This window comes from Candoia aspera, chromosome 4 (assembly GCF_035149785.1).
Source record: "Candoia aspera isolate rCanAsp1 chromosome 4, rCanAsp1.hap2, whole genome shotgun sequence".
NCBI classification, from domain to species: domain Eukaryota; kingdom Metazoa; phylum Chordata; class Lepidosauria; order Squamata; family Boidae; genus Candoia; species Candoia aspera.
Window position 1 is genome coordinate 116,737,556 of NC_086156.1, and position 15,393 is coordinate 116,752,948.

A 15,393-nucleotide genomic window follows, 5' to 3' on the forward strand; every position below is an offset into this window, starting at 1 on the left:
GTTTTAGAGATGGGCTTATAGAGAACGGGGGGAGGAATGGAATGAAGAAGCGTTTGGGGCATTTTAAGAAATAGTGATAAGTTGTTCACCCCATTTATGGGGATGGAGGGGGAGGTTTCTTTTTCTATTTTCCTTTCTTTCCCTTTCTCTTGTCTCTTTTTTTTTCTGCACTTTTTCTTTTTAATTTTTTAAATGTATTTCTGTATTATGTAGTCATATTCGTTTTACTTGTATAATATGATCTTTAATCAAATTATGGGAAAAATATATATACTCGGGGTCAGTCCCATGTTCAAGGCCTCCCTGCATCACTTCTTCCCCTTCTCTCTTCCATCTGGGTTTTATTGTTCCTACCGATTTTCCTCTGCTCGTCTCTTCTGCTCTCTGTCCCTCTGGGAAGCCCCATTATGGAGGCTGAAACTCCCAGTTCTGCAGAGAGATCTGAGCTTTTCCTGTTTCATGAGAGCCACGTTCCCTTCTTCTCTCTTTCAGTTCTTTCCTGGATGATCCTGGGAGCAGGTAAGACAACGAGGTCAGTGGAATTTTGGTTCCTGGAAGAATCAAACGGAAGGGCTAAATGGCGTCTCTTTCCTTCCTCAGGTTCAGGGACAGATTTAATCCAACCAGCCCTCAGGCTCTCCCTATTTCCTCCACATACGCTCTTTGTTCAAGGTGAATGGATTTCCTTAAACTGCTCCGTCACTAAAGGATATTTGGCAAAGTGGTTCTTTTTCTCTTGCAAGGACGAATCAGGTTCACAAATCCTAGACAGACATCAAAGCGAGAGTATCCTGAACCTCAACACTACAGATCTGAACTCAAAGGAAACAACCAAAACATGTAGATGCAGTTCTTGGATTTGGTCCTCTTACACACAGAGCAACAAGGTGGTGTTCTCCATTGTTGGTAAGAGAAATCTTTGTTGCATAGGCAACCTTGACACCATTTCCATAAGTCCAAATTCTCTTCGCGATGCTGGGCCACGAGCTGTTTTCCGGTTAAAGGCGGAGGGAGCCAGGAACTCTTCGTGCTTCATCACGCATGATGTCCCTTGCTGGTCCCCCGTCCCCCTTGAATCTCTCTTGCAGGTGTTCCTCCCCCTCCCCTGCTGAAGGTGGATCCCTTGTCCCAGACGGTGAAGGGAGGCGAATGTCTGCTCCTCCTTTGCTGGGCTGAAGGAAGCAACACACCGAAGAGGTTCCGTTTCTTCAAGGAAGGGGTGGAGATGACTTCCCACCAGGAATGTCCCCTAAGGAGTTCCAGTGAACCCAGAGATCCTCTTCAAAGTGCCTCTCTGGGCATCCCGCATGCCAAGCCCAACCACGGTGGGGAATTTGCTTGCAGGTACGAAGAAGAGAGAGGCAGCCGATGGATCGTGTCTGCTTGGAGCCAGCGGGTGAACGTCACGGGTGAGTCGGTTGGGGAAGGTGCGGTGAGCAGGAGAGAAGAGCCCAGGGCAAAACATCTCCCCAGAAATGCTAACACATCCGTCCTTCTTTCGGCATCTCTCATCAGTCCAGACGCCACATTCGGGCACTGTGTGGAGTTACGCGTGGCTGGCGCCTCCTGTGATAATCCTGCTGGTGGCTTTTGCCTTCTACGGCTGGAAGAAAAAGAGCAGTAAGTGAAGCGATGTGAATTCAACGGTCGGTTCCCCGACATGCAGTCAGAGGCAGCTGCTTGGGGTTGGGGACGTTGATGGAGAGACCTTCCAGGGACGGTGGGACTGAGAGGATGGGAAACAATTACAGGCAGTCCTCAACTTACGACCACTCATTTAGTGATTGTTGAAAGTATGACCATACTAGGAAAAGTGATTACGACCGGTCCTCCCGCTTACAACTGTCGCAGCATCCCTGCAGTCACGTGATCAAAATTCAGGTGCTTCGAAACCAGCATGTCTTTACGATGGTTGCAGCATCTCGGAGTCATGTGATCACCAGTTGCAACCTTCCCAGAAGGCTTCTGACATGCAAAATCAATGGGTGAAGCCAGATTCACTTAACAAACATGTGATTCATTTAATGACCATGGTGATTCACTTAATCACCATGGCAAAGTTGGGTGTGTCTCACTTAATGTCCATCTCACTTAGCAATGGAAGTTCCAGTCCTGTGGTCGTAAATCAAGGACTACCTATAGCAAGAAATCCAGGAAGAAACGTACAATACAACCTCACCCCTTCATCTTTCTCTTCCTTTTTCCTGTTGCCTTGGCATTATCGCCATCCTGGGAAGAATCTGAAGCCAAGGAGAGGAAAGAAGAAAGAGGTGATCTGGGAGAAACGGATCCCCGAGCAGCAAGGGCAGCTGCTCCCTCCCCTGGCAAGGTACCTGGTGGCATTCATAAAAGATTTAGCTCAATCCATGCTGGGGAGACCTGTTTACACTGGAAAGTTAAACCAGGTTCACAGAATCCCACTTGGTTACTGATGGCGTCCTCTACAGTCATCCAACCATGGTTTGTGCAGAACGAGAGTGAGGAGGATGGGCTTTATAGTGCCCCAGTCGTGGCCATGTACTGAAAGGAGGTGGTGTCCTGTTAGCTCTGATCCTCCAATTCAGCCAGAATCTGTCTTGTGGCGTCCTGGGTGCTCTCTGAGCCTTGCTGTTTTCTTGCAGACGTTTCATTGCCAGACTGGGCAACACCTTCAGTGCAAAGAGGGAGTGGGCCTTGCTCTCAGTTGATACCCCGTGGCTTGCCCTGCTTGTGTGGGTGGGGGTGTTGTTCTCCCCTTGGGAGTTCGTTGACTGGGCTGTTGTTTGCTGCTTGGTTGACTGATTGAGTTAATAGTTCCTTGATCAGGGTGTATTGTGCTGTTTGATGGTTCATCTGGTGTTAATCCTAGCCTTAGTCTTTGCATATCTGGGTGTTGATTGCTGGCCAGGGAGTGAACTGGTCTTTTGGCTTTTCTATTGTCTCTTCTGAATGGTATGTAAATGCTGTTTACCTCTGTGTGTCTGTTGATGGCTGCTTGGTCTGAGTGCCAGGCTTCCAGGAATTCTCTGGCGTTTTTGGATTTGGCTTGGTTTGGGATGCTCACCGTTTCCCAGTTGAAACTATGGTTGAGTCTGTCCATGTGTTGTGAGATTAAGGAGATCTCATCGTGTCTTCTGACTGCTAGCTGGTGTTTGCAGATGCGCTCTGCTGGTCTTCTGCCCGTCTGTCCTACACAGTGGCTGTTACAGTCTTTGCACTGTATGTTGTAAATAACTCCTGTTTTTTTCTTCTTGGGCTATTGGGTCTTTTGGCGTGCTCAATGTGTTTTGAAGGATTTGGGTTGGTTTATGTGCTACAGTGATGCCATGTGGTTGTAACAGTCTGTTGGTGGTTTCTGAGATGTTTCTGATGTATGGCAGTGTTACCCTTTTCATAGTTTCCACTGGTTGGGTTGTAGTGGGTTGGGTGGTGAGGCACGTTTTGATAAAGTTGAGGGGGTATCCATTTTGCTGCAAGATGCTGTATAGATGATCTGTTTCCTTTTTCTGGTGTTCTGGGTTGCTGCAGTGTGTAGGTGCTCATCTGAATAATGTTCTTACACAGCTTCTCTTGTGGGAGGTTGGATTGTTACTTTGGTAGTGGAGCACCTGGTTGGTGTGGGTAGCTTTCCGGTAGACTTGTGTTTCTAACTTGCCATCATTTCCTCTACTGATGAGGATGTCCAGGAATGGTGGTGAGTTGTTGTGTTCTTCTTCCCTTGTGAATTTTATTCCATTAAAGATGTTGTTGATGGGTTTGTGGGTTCCTTCCAGCTGTTTCTTTTGTATTATGACAAAAGTGTCATCCGCATACCGGATCCATACTTTGGGTTGCATGTGGGCGAGTGCTGTCCTTTCCAGACGCTGCATTACGATCTCTGCTCTCAGTCCTGAAATCGGTGATCCCGTGGGTGTTCCTCTGATCTGTGGGTCTATTTCTCCATCAGACTGAAAGTAGGCTGTAAGGCAGAGGCTGATGAGGTCCATGATCCTGGGCATTTCTATTCTGGTGTAGTTGGCCAGGGCCGGCGTGTTGCGCAGAGCTGCAGCCATGGATTCTTTTGCTAGGGCTGGGTCTATGGATGTGAAGAGAGCTGTGACGTTGAGTGATCCCGTGATCCCATCTTCTTCTATTTTTATGCTTTGGATTTTCTGGAGGCACCGCAGCAGGCAGTTGATCGAATGTTCGCTCCCCTCTGTGAGGTGTCTGAGTTCCTTTGTGAGCTCTTTAGCTCTGTTCTGTGTGGGAGTCCCTGGTGATGAAACAGTGGGCCAAAGTGGTGTGCCCGGCTTGTGTGCCTTGGGGCGTCCGTAGAAGCGTGGGAGGACAGGTCCACTGCTTATCATCCGCCTCTGTTCTTCTTGTGCAATTTGACCTTTCTCAGCGAGGTTCTTGAGATTTCTTTTCACCTGGTTGTCCAGTTTCTGTGTGGGATTGGTGTTCACTGGGGTGTAAATTTCTTTGTCCTCCAGTAATTCTTTGGCCTTTTGTATATACTGTGATCTGTCCATAATGACGGTGGCGCAACCTCTGTCTGCTGGGAGGATGATGGTGGATTGGTCCATCGTTAGGTGTTTACGGCTGTTCTGTCCTCTGCGTTCAGTTGCTTGTGTTTCCATGTCCTTCCGATTTGTGGTATGGTTGACTGTCTTTTGTCCTCTTCGGCTTCTGTAGTTTTAAATGCTGCTTCTAGAGCTGCAAAGACAGACCAAACCAGGCTGGGCCAGATCTGTGCCACAGGGTGATCCTTCTCTTGCTCAGACAGCTGTCCATCTTTCCACCCCTCAATCTATTTTAGCAACTTATTCTATTTTATTTTATTTTTATGTTGGATTTTTTGTATTCTAACTTTTGCATTTGATGGTTTTAAATTGTAAATTTTACTGTAAACCGCCCAGAGTCCCCCAATTTGGGGGAGATGGGCGGTGATAGAAATTTGAGCAATCAACCAATCAATCAATCTGTGTATTAGTTTCCAGGGTCCCTTGAGGTGCTACCAGAAAAGTCCAATTCATTTCCTTTTCAGCATGTTCTACAATTATGGAAAAATACTCTCTTGCGCTCAGTGAATTCTTGTGGTGCAGCCACGTTTAATCCGTGAGCAGCATCCTCTGTTTTTCTTTCTTTCCCAGGACTCAGAGGTCACCTACAGCGTCCTTCAGGTCTCCTCCACGCAATCTGCTCCTGGACCAACGAGGGAGGACCGTCGCCCAGCAGAGGAAGAGGGGACGGTGTTGTACAGCGATCTCCTTTTTCAGCCCCTCAAAGGAAGAGCAAGAAAACAGACAAGATACTGATTGCCTCAAAATGCAGCTTCCTTTTCATCATTCGTCCTCTGATAGAGGACTTTTATAGACCACTTTTCGAATATCTTCACCTCTGTAAACAGTTTTTGGGTCTTTGCAACTTTTACAGACGTGGGTTCTTCAAAGAATAAATACACAGTTAATCCAGGCAAGTGTGACCAAGGCTAGTTTGCTGAAAAAAGACCATCAGAATCATTTCCCCTCATGTTGGTCCATTGTTTCTGACCTCCAGCCTCACAGGACAGCTATTTTTATTTTTAACTCTCTTGGGGTACAAGAGAGGCCAGGAGGATGGGTGCAGTGAGCTGCTGCACAGAGAAAGGCTTTGGTGTGGTTAAGAGGGCCTGGCACCTGAGCCACGTCCTGGGCCGGGGCGTGGGTGTGAGGTCCTGGGTGGGTATGACGCAGTTCCTTCCTTGGTTGTTGCTGTTGAGGACTGACTCAAGAGAAGGTGCAGGTCTCCATCTCTCTGGGAAGGGAGAAGAGAGCGACGGGGCCAAACAACAGCTTCCCAGGGAACCCTGAACATGGAGAGCATCACCTGGATGACAGGTCTGGGACCTCCTTCTTCCTCCCTCTGAACTTCACCTGATTCTTCTCCCCCATCACTTTCTCTGGGCTCCTGATCTTGCAAGGCGGAGCCTTCACTAAGTCCTTGAGAATCCTTTCTCTTTTCTCCTGGGGGAGTTTCCTGCTGACCTCAGGGTGCCATTGCCTGTCCTGTTGCTTCTGTCCCCCAGCTTCCCATCCTCTTCAGCCTCCCTCCTGCCCATGCATTGCACTGGCCAAAGCCCCATGGCAGGGGCCTCCCCGACGTCTCCTCTCATCATTTCAGGTCCTTCCTGGGAGGAGGGAGCTGCAGGCAGAAGCAGGAGGGACGGTTGTGCAGCGAGAGGCAGGAAGACCCTGCACCCCCTTGTCTTCCTCCCAGGGAGTCAGAGCCAAACGCCCCATACCCCAAGGAGGATCTGGCCCCCCTTCTCTTCCACCTGGGGAGGAAGCTCAAAGCCAATTATTTCTCAGGAAATGGAGGGGATGATCCTTTTTTGACCCCACTTTTGAACCACTTCTTGGATTTCTTCTCAAAGTTTTGATGAAAACATTGCCTCTGCCACATGGTTCCCAAAAAGGCTGCAAGGACTGGGGAAATGGAGCTCCATGTTTGCGTAGTAAAGGTGGCTGTCTGTGGGACTCACGACTTGAATTTACATCAATTTAATGTTTGGGTCGTTGGGATATTTTCATCTCAAGTCCTGAAGTCAGGGCGTTTTTCCAAAAAAATGTTCTGTTGACAAGGGATGTAAAACCATTCCTCTTTTCCCCCAAAATATACTGGATTTTCGTTTGGAATCTTCAAAGCCATCTTTGATGGTTCAAAAAAGGGTGGCTTCCTTAAAAGAAATGTTTGGTCTATGGCTGGAGGAAGTTTTTGAACATTGAACTCCAGAGTGGAATCAGAAGGTGTTACTGAAGAGGAACGAGCCCCATTGAATAAAACTGAAATTGACTTACAGGCAGATTTAAAAACTACAGCCTACCAGAAAGAGATGGAAATGATGGATGTACAAATGAAATTGGATGATGACTTCAAAATTTAAAAAGATATACGAACAATGAATCAGAAGAGTATTTCAAAGGCATATTGAGGTGAAATTCAAGGTGCTGGTTGTCACAAGCCCTACAGGATATGGGGCTGGGTTATTTGGTGGGGGGCACCTCTCTCCAATTGTTTCTTTCTGTCCCACAAGGACCAACAGGAGAATTATGTTGCAGGTCTTGTTGATGACCTGGCAGGACAGAAGTGAGTCTCTTCTGTTGCAGCACCTATCGTTTGGAACACCCCAAGATTAGGCTAGCCCCAAGCCTGATAGCTTGCTGGAGAGTCTTAAAGAATGGTTGCATTCCTGGGAGTAAGGTTACTGTGAGCCTGTGAGATGTGATTTTTATTGTTTTAGGTCTATTTCTTGCAGCACCCACTGAGGTATATGTATTACACTGTACGTTTTGTTCAGTACAGGTGGTCCTTGTTTAGCAACCACAATTAGGACTGGCAACTTGGTCAGTAAGCAAAGCAGTCACTAAGTGAAACAGCAATTGTGCTTACAATCTTCCTTCAGCTTTCCTTCACCTCACAGACCTGCCAAGTTGCTCCTTATGCAAGCAATGATTAAAACGCAGTTAGAGTTTAATCAGCTGCAATAGCAGAGAAGTGGTAAACCTGCAGAGTGGGTAGGAAAACCTTCAAATGTTTGACTTGCAGAGGCCTCTCTGCTTTTTCCAAAGGTTTAGCCGCTGGATATCACAAATACAAGGTTTTTTTTTTAAGCATTTCTTTATTTGTGAGATTTATATCCCTCCCTTTGGAAGGTATAGGGAGCATATGCAGCATTCCTTCCTCCATTCGCCCCACGCCCCCATTAAAATAATCCTGTAAAATAGGTTGATGTCAGAGAGAATAAGAGAGCCATGCTGGCTGGGGAATTCTGGGAGTTGAAGTCCACAGATCTTAAACTTGCCAATGTTGAGAAACACTGCCCCAGGGAGTAAGCAAAACCTTTTTAACTACCAGGTTCCTCTCCTTCTCCTGACTGAGTGCCTAACCACATCTTCGCTCTCCCTGTTCCTAGGACAACCTTTATTTTCTTGTCAAGGAGCTTCTGAGTGTGGGCCAGCAGAACTATTTCAGCATCCCAAACCCAACAATCCCTGGCGCAAAACTGCGGGGAAAGTTCAGCTGAGCAGCCTCTGCTAACCGGGCCAAGGATGATTTTCAACATACATGACTGACTGTTTAACAATTACAATGTAATTTAATTAAAGGGTGATTAATGGAGTTAGATCCACAAACTAACCTTAATCTCGATTAAATCAACAGAGAGTTGTGACTGACATTTTTAACTGATTTCGGTGAGATGAAAGCATAATCAACGTTCTTTAAAGCAAAGGCAATACCATTTAAAATGTAGGTGTGTTCAAGGGGAAGCAGAAGTACTGTCTATTTCAAGCCTTTTCCTCTCCAAAAGCCTAATAAGGGAAAATAGGAAGGAGTATGAGGTATGTTCGCTGCCTTGAGTTATTTATAAAAATAACAGAGGCGGGATAAAAATAAAATTAAATAAATAGAGAAGAAGAAATATGCCAAATGCCGTTGACCTCCGAAATGTGGCTTTCTTCTCCTGCAACTAGGTAAAGTATACGGTCTCTCCTTGTGACAAGTGGTGGACCACAGACCATAAAATCTGACGCGAGGTTTGGTGAGGCCCTTAGTAGCTGAAGAATCGGACCCGTTTGATCCTCTTTCTAGGTCCTGACCGGATTTGCCTTCCGTGAGCTTTGTGAACAGGCCTACCTGGCAGAACTGATCCTCCATTGTAAGGACAGCCCATGCCATATGAGAAAATCCCTTGCTAATAATCTCGTCTTTACGGCAAAGTTGCCCTTCACCTCTGATTCTGGAAGTGGGTCCCCTTCCAGGGATGTGGACAAAGGCGATCCTCGGCTCATTACCTGCTCGGTCTAACCAGATCAACAATAAGAGAAGGTTTCCTTTCTGCAAGGATAGGGTTGAGATCAGCAGAGAAGAATCTTTGCGGAGTTCCAAAGAACCTGGGAATGCGTCTTCAGACCACCATGCCCAATCCAATCACACCGGAGAATTTAGATGCAGGTACGAGGAAAAAGTCAATGACCACCCTCACTCTGGAGCCAAAAGGTGAATGCCACAGATGAGTCCTTTTGGGGAGGATAGTCCAGGCACTGCTTGTTGAATTTCATGAGAAGAATACACTTGGATGGGAGACCACCAGGAGACCCCAGGGCTGGAGGATAGATTAAGAAAGGCAAAACATCCTGAAGAAGGCAACGGCAAATTACTTCCATACTGCTGCATTAAAAAATCATGGATATATCTGTGATGTCACTAGGAGTTCATCTTGAAAACTTTACTATTTTGTGAAGACAGGTCTCTTCCCATAATCTCCCTCTATGGCAGGAAACTCATGGCCCTCCATAACTCCCAGCATTTTCAGCCAACGTGACATCCTTGTTTCTTGTCATTTTGAGTGATAATTGTCATATTTCATTATATGTTGCCTAATATTAGTCATTCTGGACATCAAAGCATAGTCCCACAACTTGGTTAGCTATACTTCCAAAGAAGGAATCAAACACGTGTTCCAGTAGACAGCATATAGGAAGCTGCTAACATATATAAAGGCAATTCAGTGTATTTGAAGGGATGTGTGGTTTGATAAAGTTTAATAATATCTCAGGCTGCAGTGGGATTTGGTCCATTCTTTTAGTAACCATTTTCCAGAATTGTTGGACTGTAATTTAAATCAACCCTATTGGTTTTACAGATGACTAAATGAAGATCCTCGGATTAATAGCTGGCGAGTTCCGCGGTTTAATCTTCCTCAGACGGCCGCCCCAGATCTGCTGCGCCCTAACGCCCTTTGCGCTCCATTGACAAGGCTGATGCAAGGCAGCCTAGCGTAAACCGACAAAAAGTTCTGTGAAACTCATAAGAGGGCACCCAACTTTCCAAATCGCGATATTCCAGGTAGACTAGCAAACCGGTTCATTCCTTTTATCTGTTTTTAAAGCCAGAACAGTTAGTTCCCCGTGCTCGTTTGCACGGTATCGTATTTGGCAGTTCGGGTTGAAAACAGCAATTCAGCCATTCGGCACGGAAATGGACCAATGAGAGCGAATTCTCAACCGAACCAATGAGAAAGCCACTCCGGGGAGCGTTCGAACAAGCCGCGTTCGCTTATCCAATAGCAAGCGGACGCTTCGAACGCGCTGATTTGCATTCAAATTTCCCGCCCGCATTGCGCGGGCCAATAGCAACGGGAAGATTTGAGCCCTTCATATGCATACGGCTTCTATAAAAGGGAGCGGGACAGCGGCGCTCGCTAGTTCCCTGCCTGTCGAGGTAACGGGGGAAAGCGAGAGGATGCCTGAGCCCGCGAAGTCCGCGCCGGTGCCCAAGAAGGGCTCCAAGAAGGCCATCACCAAGACGCAGAAGAAGGGCGACAAGAAGCGCAAGAAGAGCCGCAAGGAGAGCTACTCCATCTACGTGTACAAGGTGCTGAAGCAGGTCCACCCGGACACGGGCATCTCCTCCAAGGCCATGAGCATCATGAACTCCTTCGTCAACGACATCTTCGAGCGCATCGCGGCCGAGGCCTCCCGCCTGGCGCACTACAACAAGCGCTCCACCATCACCTCCCGCGAGATCCAGACGGCCGTGCGCCTGCTGCTGCCCGGCGAGCTGGCCAAGCACGCCGTCTCCGAGGGCACCAAGGCCGTCACCAAGTACACCAGCTCCAAGTAGGCGCGAGGAGAGGCGGCCGGTCGATCACCCAAAAGGCTCTTTTAAGAGCCGCTCACCTCTTCCTCGGAAAGCCTGAAGCCACTTTTGGGGCGTTTCCGCGGGCGCCTGGCTTGGAAAGGAAACCATTAAGGGAGTGAAGCTGACAAGCCCGTGTGGTGGGGGGTGTTTTATTTTGGGCCTGGGCAGGCTTGTGTAGGCCCATTAACAATGTTCTGAAACTAAAAACTGAAGTTGCCCAGATTTGAAATACTTTTTTAAATAAATTGGGGTCTCCCAGGGAATCCCTAGGGACCTCTTGCAGAACCCTGGTTGGGAAACCCTGGTTTAGGACATCTATACCAACCCCTGCCCCCCTGTTAGATATGAAAAACACGAGAACTGGACCAGAGATTTCTGAAAAGGAACTTACTTTATTTGAAGCGGTTTGCAAAGCGCGGTGGGCACCTTGACCAGGCTACGCAGAGTCCGATCAAAAGGAAAGATGCCACACACAAAATTACAAATACACACTTTCTTATACCTTTCCCTGTCCAGCCTCCCCCTTCTCCTTTCTGGCCTGTTTACCCATTGGCTGGGCACTCAGACGCACAATCTTCCGACCGCCTCATTCCCTGGACCCCTCTATCTTATTTTGCTTATGCTTGTAAAAGCCTATTTTGAAGCATTTGAAACATTCCAAGGTTTTCACACAGTGAAATCCTCATAGGACAATATCTCATATGGTTACATTTACTCTATCTCCTTGCTTAGCACACCCTGGAGGAGCCTTTGTTCATATGTCTCCTCTGTTGGTCAGTGTTAGGCTAATTAGTTAGAGACCAATTGCTTCCCTTTGTTTCTTTTGAAAGAGTTCTTACTTGTAAGCCACCTCATTAGCCCAAGGCTTTTACACATTTAAACCTTTACCTGTGTTAACTCTCTTTCTGTCTTCATGTTAGTTTAATTATTTATCATTGTGTTACTCACTAGCTTAAACTTTGCTATTAACTAATATTAGTATTTATACCTTAAAATCTCCCCCAACCAAGATCTATATGATTTTGCCTTATAATATCAATAATAATTGGTATTATTATTATTTTTACAAATTGTATTATTCCATATACCACCCCCCCCCAACTTTCTTGCTCAAGTATGGCTTGGTTGAACAAGCTATCTTCCAGTCAAGCAGTGGGGTAACCTATAGTTTAACTGTGGTTGCCTCAGCCTGCTAAGCAAAACTGAAGGTTGTGTACATTCAGACAAGGAACTGCTCACTTCTCTGACCTTCTGTCTATGAATGAGCTTGCAAAGCTAAACAAATTAGATTTGTTTAATACATGGATAGGAGACCACTAGGAAATGCCAGGGTTACAGGCTAGTCTGGAGAAACATCTCCGAAATTAGTGGCAAACTGCTTTCACCATGGCCAAGAGTGTACTTAGCTGAGTTTAACTCCAGGGAATATTTCCTTCGTTTCGTTATGACATTCTCAGTTGAATTAACAAATGTGTTAATGTAATGCAAATTGTGAATGCTTCCTCTTTATGCGTTAACCGTGATACTGATCGTTTGATTTAGGATTAACTTCCACACAACCAACCATGGATTATAAACCATAGCCTGACATACATTTGGAGCAAATAATCCTCATTTTCCAGAAATCTACGTCGATTACAAACACTGAAGTCTCTCTCTTAACAGTCATGCCCTTCACTTGTTTTTAACGCATTTCTTCCTGACGAGATTTTATGGGGAGCGCAGAAAAGGCGCGAAAAAGCTGCCGATTTAGTTTCCCCTCTGGTCCGATTGGGAGGTATATCAACTAACTTCTCCGCTTTGAGGTATAGGGGCTCTTTTGTGCGCGTCGGAAGTGGGTCGGTGCGGGGGAAAGGAGGCGCCGAGAGGTACGGGAAGGTCCTCCGGGATAACATCCAGGGCATCGCGAAGCCCGCCGTTCGCCGGCTGGCGCGGCGGCATCGTCGTCAAGCGCGTCTCGGGGCTCATCTACGAGACGATGCGGGGCGCCCCGAAAGCCTTCCTGGAGAACGTGGCCCGCGGCGCCGTGAACGTGGTCTGCGCCCTGAAGCGCCAAGGCCGGGCTCTCTGCGGTTCGGCGGCTAACTCGGAGATGGGCTGAGAGGATGCTTTGAGCAGATCCGGGATAAACAAGGCCTTTTTAAGGGCCGCTCCCTTTTCCTGGGAAAGAGCTGCGTCTGCTCGAATGCAGGGCTGGGGGCGAGGAGGAGCTGCATCAAAAAAGAGGCTCTTCCTCCCCCGCGCGAGTTGATGAGGCTCCCCGCGAATTAGCAAAGGGGGCTAAGGAGACTTGAGAAAGCCGACGAGATTCCCAGTTCTGCTTTCATTCTTGGCACTGTCTGCCGTGATGCTTGGTCAGGGGGTGCCTCTGGCGAAAAATTTAGATCTATAATGACTTGCGGTAAATTTCTCCCCCCCCCCGCCGGGAAGGGGCGCCTTTTCAGCACCTATTCGGAGAGTGTGCAGCCGGGAGGGGATGTAGCTCAGTGGTAGAGCGCATGCTTTGCATGTATGAGGCCCCGGGTTCGATCCCCGGCATCTCCAGTCGTTTTGGTTTTCGCCTGCGCTGGCCTGAGGCTGGGGGGAAACGGTAAATTCTCCTTCCAGATAACCTGGACTTATTAAGACACATCCGCCTTGGTTAAACTAAAGGGGCCTGAGACTTGCATTTGACTTCCCCGTTTAATCACCAGCACGGGGATTTCCTGGTATTTTCCGGGCGGGACCCCCTTTCAGTCTGGATTAACGTTGCGTTCTGTTAGGTGCACTTCCTGTTTAGCTGTCGAAAATTAGGAGGAAAGACACGGAAATCCTCTACTGAGACCAAGGTTTCTCAACCTTGGGAACTTCAAGCTGTGTGGACTTCAACTCCCAGAATTCCCCAGCCATCTGGGGAAATTCTGAACCACACTTAATCAATGATTGCAAGAAACAGGAAGTCAATTAGGCTTCCGTTCTACTCTCAAGAGGGGCTGATTGTTTTACAGTCTTGGAGCGGGGAGCTTCAGCGGTGTCTCCTCTTTCCACAGGCATGCTCCTGCCAGGGACCTACCGAACATTGCTCAGCAACAGATTATCCTTTATTTCGGCCTTCATTAATTCTTGGTTAAAATTATGTGATTGTATATTTCTGCATAGTGTGGTACAGTATCAATACTTGAACTCGGTTACCCTGATGGTTTGAACTCCGTTTATATTGATGGAAGTTGCATGGTAATTAGCAATGGAAACTCCCCACATCGCAGGGTTGTTGTGGAGAAAACAGGAGGGAGCCTTAGTTTGCTGCCTTGTTCAAAATAAAAGGCTGGATATAAATCTAATAATAATAGATATTGAGGGTATTCATACTTTTCCATGCTGTAAGATTCCCTTCATAGTGCAGCTAGCAGAGATTTTGAAGGTCAAATTTATTAATTTATCCCCCCCCATTGGGGAACTCTGGGCAGTCCAAATAAGTCAAGATGGCTGCTGTGACTATGCAATCAAAGTCTGCCCCTTTTTACCTACCTGCAATGCTAGTGAAAAGTGGCAGGGCTCGGGTAGCACAGATGCAGCCAGCCATTTTGATTTTTTTGATCCACTCCCTAGCAGAGTCTTCCAGGGCCTGGTGGTGTTCTTCCTCTTAGTTCCTTGTCTGTGTCTCAAGAAAATGCTGATCCAAGTTTAGCAGATTTAAGCAGAAGCATCTACGGTAGTCCTCTTAATGATCACAACTGGGACCAGAATTTTGGTTGCTAAGCAAATTGGTCATTAAGCAAATCTGACTAGATTTTGACTTTTGCAGTAATCATGAAGGAAATCACAGGTGTTAAGTGAACCACATGGTTGTTAAGTGAATCACATGATTCCCCATTGGTTTTGCTCACCAGAAGCCAGCCGGGAAGGTCAAAATGGCGATCGCGTGGCCATGTGATGCTGCGATGGTCATAAATGTGAACCAGCTGCCAAGTGCTTGAATCGTGACTCTGGACACTGCAACGGTCACTAGTGTGAGGACTGGTCATAAGTCTGGTTTTTTTAGCACCATTGTAAGTCCTAACCATCACTAAAGAAATGGTTGTTAAGCGAGGACTACCTGTAGACTCTTTTTGACTTGTTTCTCAAGAGCTGCAGCCCATCAACTGGACCCTTGAGGCGCCCCCCTGCTGATATCTGGAGTTGCTTCATCTACAAAATAATCTCTTAACTTTGAAGATCCCCAAGTGATCAAAGACCCAGATGACCCCATCTGCTTTCATGCGTTTCTCTATAACGTCTGTGTCCAAGGGCGCAAACTTCGTTTTCCCTGGTCCCAGTTCTCCAGGACAAGGCTCTGGGGGATGCAAAATCCCGAGCACCTTCCTGTTGTCCCTGCAAAGGAATCCTGTTCTTTCCTCTTTTCCTGCTGGGTCCCGGCCTCATCCTACCCCAGTGCCTCTGGGAAGAGCCAGATCTTCGAGGCCAGGAGGGTGGGACCCTGCCCGATCTCAGGGGAAAGGGTGGTCAACAGGGTAGGGGCAGCCACGGAGAAGACCTAGGTCCTGCTAGAATACAGCATTTAAGGGAAGGGACCTTGAAAGTACCCATTTATCAATGAAGAACACAGGAGTCAAGCTAAAGGAAATTCAACAAAAAATTGGGCAAAGAAAAAGGTGACTGAATTGGCACTTTAAGCATGAGAACATAATCTAAAACATAACTTCTCTTATCCCACCTCTCAAAAAATATATATTCTGGCACACATTTTAGATATTCAGCTGTTCCTCAACCTCG

The 15,393-nt window shown here is 47.1% G+C and overlaps 1 protein-coding gene and 1 non-coding gene across 2 annotated transcripts; both read left to right on the forward strand.

Annotated features, from left to right (window-relative positions):
* The first annotated feature begins 10,236 nt into the window (after positions 1 to 10,236).
* Positions 10,237 to 10,707, forward strand: LOC134497475 (histone H2B 1/2/3/4/6-like). Its single transcript, XM_063303133.1, has one exon. It carries the CDS (start codon positions 10,243 to 10,245, stop codon positions 10,621 to 10,623), a length of 381 nt encoding a protein of 126 aa, XP_063159203.1. The 5' UTR covers positions 10,237 to 10,242; the 3' UTR covers positions 10,624 to 10,707.
* A 2,406-nt stretch (positions 10,708 to 13,113) lies between these two features.
* TRNAA-UGC (transfer RNA alanine (anticodon UGC)) lies at positions 13,114 to 13,185 on the forward strand. Its single transcript has one exon. It is a non-coding gene; the product is annotated as a tRNA-Ala (tRNA).
* Positions 13,186 to 15,393: the final 2,208 nt, after the last annotated feature.

Coding starts and splice junctions, on each gene's coding strand:
- LOC134497475 (XM_063303133.1), top strand. CDS start 10,243: ATGCCTGAGCCCGCGAAGTCCGCGCCGGTGCCCAAGAAGGGCTCCAAG.